The sequence below is a fragment of the Thermoascus crustaceus genome (genome assembly GCF_041956765.1).
Source record: "Thermoascus crustaceus strain CBS 181.67 unplaced genomic scaffold VTN00scaffold_8, whole genome shotgun sequence".
NCBI classification, from domain to species: Eukaryota; Fungi; Ascomycota; class Eurotiomycetes; order Eurotiales; family Thermoascaceae; genus Thermoascus; species Thermoascus crustaceus.
Genome location: NW_027192534.1, coordinates 77,769 through 81,655, shown reverse-complemented (window position 1 = coordinate 81,655; position 3,887 = coordinate 77,769). Strand labels below are relative to the sequence as shown.

At 44.6% G+C, this 3,887-nt stretch overlaps 2 protein-coding genes across 2 annotated transcripts; both read left to right on the top strand.

The window, feature by feature from the left end:
• Positions 1-649: 649 nt before the first annotated feature.
• Positions 650-1,055, top strand: VTN00DRAFT_9631 (uncharacterized protein; the record flags this gene model as incomplete). The annotated part of the gene is made up of 2 exons (XM_069436610.1): positions 650-688; positions 750-1,055. 2 exons carry the CDS (start codon positions 650-652, stop codon positions 1,053-1,055), a joined length of 345 nt encoding a protein of 114 aa, XP_069284230.1.
• Positions 1,056-2,067: 1,012 nt separating this feature from the next.
• On the top strand, positions 2,068-2,862 carry VTN00DRAFT_9630 (uncharacterized protein; the record flags this gene model as incomplete). Its single annotated transcript, XM_069436609.1, has 3 exons — positions 2,068-2,077; positions 2,130-2,500; positions 2,569-2,862. The coding sequence occupies 3 exons, from the start codon at positions 2,068-2,070 to the stop codon at positions 2,860-2,862; spliced, it is 675 nt and encodes a 224-aa protein (XP_069284229.1).
• Positions 2,863-3,887: the final 1,025 nt, after the last annotated feature.

Below are 3,887 nucleotides of genomic sequence, written 5' to 3'. Positions count from 1 at the left end.
GCTCGACGGCTGAGTGACGCTTAAGTCTTCATCGCTCATAATGTAAACTAGGTCGCTGAGCTCCTGGAATCTCCTCGGAGGTCCATTCTCTGAAATAATGATCCAGCTTGGAAGAAAGTTCTCTTTGATCTAAATATTCAGGGGAGAGGGGAAGAAGTGATAATGGTAGTCGGCGAAAATGTCGTAAATAGTGGGAAAAAGAGACTTACGTCCTAAGTATCCAGGTAAGTAAGGCGGAAGATAAGGGCAGATTGGCAGACTGGCCTTGGCGGCGTTACCTAGGTACCATTGACGCGGCGGGGTTGCGTAACCGCATGTGGGTTAGGTTTCAAATAGGCGCCTTGGCAGCGGGGAAGGAAAAGATATTGAGTGTTTCAAGGGGAAGCCGATTTCGCTAGTAACTCTAACTGGTTCCGACTCGCGAATAAATTAGGTCCTGGAATCATCTTCTTAGTGCCTATCAATGAAATCAATTAAAAAGTAGCCGCTTCCAGGCCTGTTGCCAACAAACTGGGCTGTGTCTCCCCGCGCATGGTACCTCTGAACTGCAGAGCTGCTCCATTGCCTGTTTGATAGGACGGAAGCGAGGTGGACGGCACACCAACGAACCGGAAGGAAGCCCTGAATACACACCTCCCGGCCCCTGCATATGGAGTCCAAGTGTGGTGGGTCATTCTCTGCTTCCAAGGTCTGGAACTCGGTTGTCCGCAATTACCTCCTTTGATTCCGCAAAGTTGACTTTTTACTAGAGGTCTCTCGCGGCAGCCTTGCCGCAATCTCTGTTTTGGTCGCCGCAATCAATATGTCTAAGAAACATACGATTGTTCATGGCATCAATTTCTTATATCGCATCAATCGCGCTGCCAGGATACTTTGACATGAGCCTGTACAAGACTCTGGTCATATTGAATGGCTACAGTCATATCCAAAAACGGTTTCCTCCCTTGGACACAGAAAATTATCTTTTCTACCAGATTAAATTCGACGAGCTAAGCCCACGCTTGTTTACTACCTTCGAAGGCATCCAGGATAATACCAGAAGTATTTGGCAATAAATGATGTATTAAACGGCGAGGACGTATGCCGCATTCTTGCAAGAGAGTTTTGAATGATACAGTGGGGCACGGAGGGGCATCAGTGCTCACCCAGCAGTCCCAAAAGTAGTCTTGTGATATGTTTCACACGTGGACACATAACCTCACAAAATCGCACGTGATATTAATGGCACGTAGATCAGGCAATATTAGAAGGTTTCCAATCTAGACATCCAGTATATTTGGTTCCAGTACCAGAGTCCCCAAACTAATAGGGTGCTGGAACTAAAATGTTCTTGCACCCATGTCACTAGCCTTAGGCATCAAGAGGATTAGTTAGTATACGGGGATGCATCTGCTGCTTGCCAAGACCGGCCGCTACCAGATGGCCAGCAGCGTTTGGGTGTGGGGATCCATGGATATGTATGTCCACCAGCTCTAGGAGGGGTGTTGGAAGCAGTATAGTTCTTTTCAGAGGAGGGTTGAGTATCACACAAGTCAGGCAGGGAAGGTAGCAAGGGGTTCAGATTTCTTGGTCAAGTTGACCACAGAGGTCCTATCTAACTGTGAACTGACTGGGGCTCTTTTGAGGGCCTGTCAGGAGTCCTCAGGGTCCTGACCGTGTTGCCTATACGACTGGAAGTTCATTGAACTTTCTCTGGCCAATGCCTGACTTTTGCCAACGTTGGTTTGTTGTATCCCGCAACTGTTTTTACTCATTTGCGCTATTGCTCTACAATGGGACTCTCTTCATACACAACACTAACAGTAAGCGAAACTTTATAGTCCTTGAATGAGATTATCAAGGTGATAGGCCAGAAAAGAATCTCCGCAACACACAGAGCTAAGTGCTATTTATCTAGATTGGATGTCACTCATCTGATCAGGATTGGTATGCTCTCTTGTCTGAGAACAGCGACCAGCACAGAGTGATATGGCGGCAGACAATTACAACAGATTTCATTATGATTTCTTTGACTTGAATGGCTACACAATAGACAGTGAGCCATGTCAGATTCGAGCCAAAATTTTGATGCTCCACGGTCTGTGTTTATGATGACCCTGTGTCTAATCCAGCTGACCCAGGATCATTAGGGCATGGGCAGTCCGGCCTCTTCTTTTATTACAAAACTTGTTTTCTCCACACAGCTCTTAAAAATAAGCTTGAATCGGCCATTTTAGAAGGAGTGATACCACCCTTTGTGGGAGGCATTGAATTTCTCTACCCGAATGGACCGCTACCGGCAGGCGACCACCACAATGGGGACACCTGGGCATGGGGATATGGAGACTTTGAGCACGACCAAGTTGCCGGTTTGGATAAAACAATCCGCTCAGTTATGAGCCTGCTTGACCAGCAGGGTCCATTCATTGGAATCATTGGATTTTCCACCGGAGCAGCTGTTGCAGCAATTATTGCTTCCCTGTTGGAGCGATGCGATCCATGTCAAATGTTTCCAATCCAGGTATGTAGGAGTCTGCAAGCTTGTGTGCAGCATTAAAGCCATTCAGAATTGCTTCTCACTTTATCCAGACTCTTCATCCGCCGCTTCGATTTGTGATCGGGTTCAGCGGCTTTATGCTGGAACATTCTTCGTACCAATTTTTATATGAACGACAGATCCAGACACCCATGATGCATTTTATCGCTCAGCTTGACACCATGATCCCAGGAGAACTTACTCGGCAGCTTGCGAAACAATGCTCCTCATGCGAAATCAGGTACTTTGAGGGCACTCACCATGTCCCATGCAGTCATGATACGACTCATGATGTCACCGACTTCATCTGCCAAAATCTTGCAAAAAGAGAAGCTGAAGGTAATTGAATTGATATTTGAGGAATATCTTGTGGTCCGGGTTAATAGAATGTGAATTGTGTGAGTCATCATATTCTCAGAAGGTGGCCGCACAAGAGCGAGCTGCTTACCAACATGGAGTGCCATGAAGATGAAATGGAGAAGAGAAATGCATAAGATAGGAGGTCTAATAAGTAATATGCAGCCAACAAGTCATGTACATTCTGCTAAATAGAATAAAGTACACCTAGACGCAATGTCAGGTCTTTGAAACATAAACAATATGTTCAGATTCTAGATCCTTTAGGTTCTTCTGAATTGGAACAGGGTAAGTTTTGTTCTATTAATTGTCAGTGAGAAAACAAGGTACAATCACTGTTATAACATACTAATTGTTCTTTAGAAGGTGGCCACTCCTCAGTAGGGTTGGAGTTAAAGATATAGATCTGGCCATTTCTTCTGATACAAAGAATGACATAAACATCTGCATCACATTCAATACAGTATTGATAGGCCTTCCGAAAAAGTCCATCCTTGCGGCAGTTCTTCTGTTGTGTTTTGGACCAAGTACTCTCTGATCGGCGCTTTTTCACAAAAGTCTTTTGAGCCATTTCAATAAATTTTTTTCCACTGCAGCTGAGATGGATGAGATACAAGAATTCAGCTGACAAGGGTGAGGCTGCTGCATTTAATTTACTCTGATAGTCTGTTCTGGTCTTACAAGAGTCCATTTCTGGAACCGCGTTGCAGTCATCAAGTGGATGCTTCCCTGAGTGCAAGTGACTTCGGACTAGGTTCCCAAAAATAGCTATTGTTGTTATCTGCAAGGTGACAAGCGCAAAAGATAATGTTTGAACAAAGTTGGAAACAGCTAAGAGACCAGTAGGTAAAGAAGCTATTGTATAAAACAAATTATGCAGAAATTATGCAGAAAAAGTTCAACATATAAGTTAGTACAGCATGCAGGCATGGTTATTCACTATAGGTTAAGCTTACTTGTTGACCTCTTCTTTGTTGGCTTCTCTGCTTCTCTATTTTCACTAGCCTCATATTTT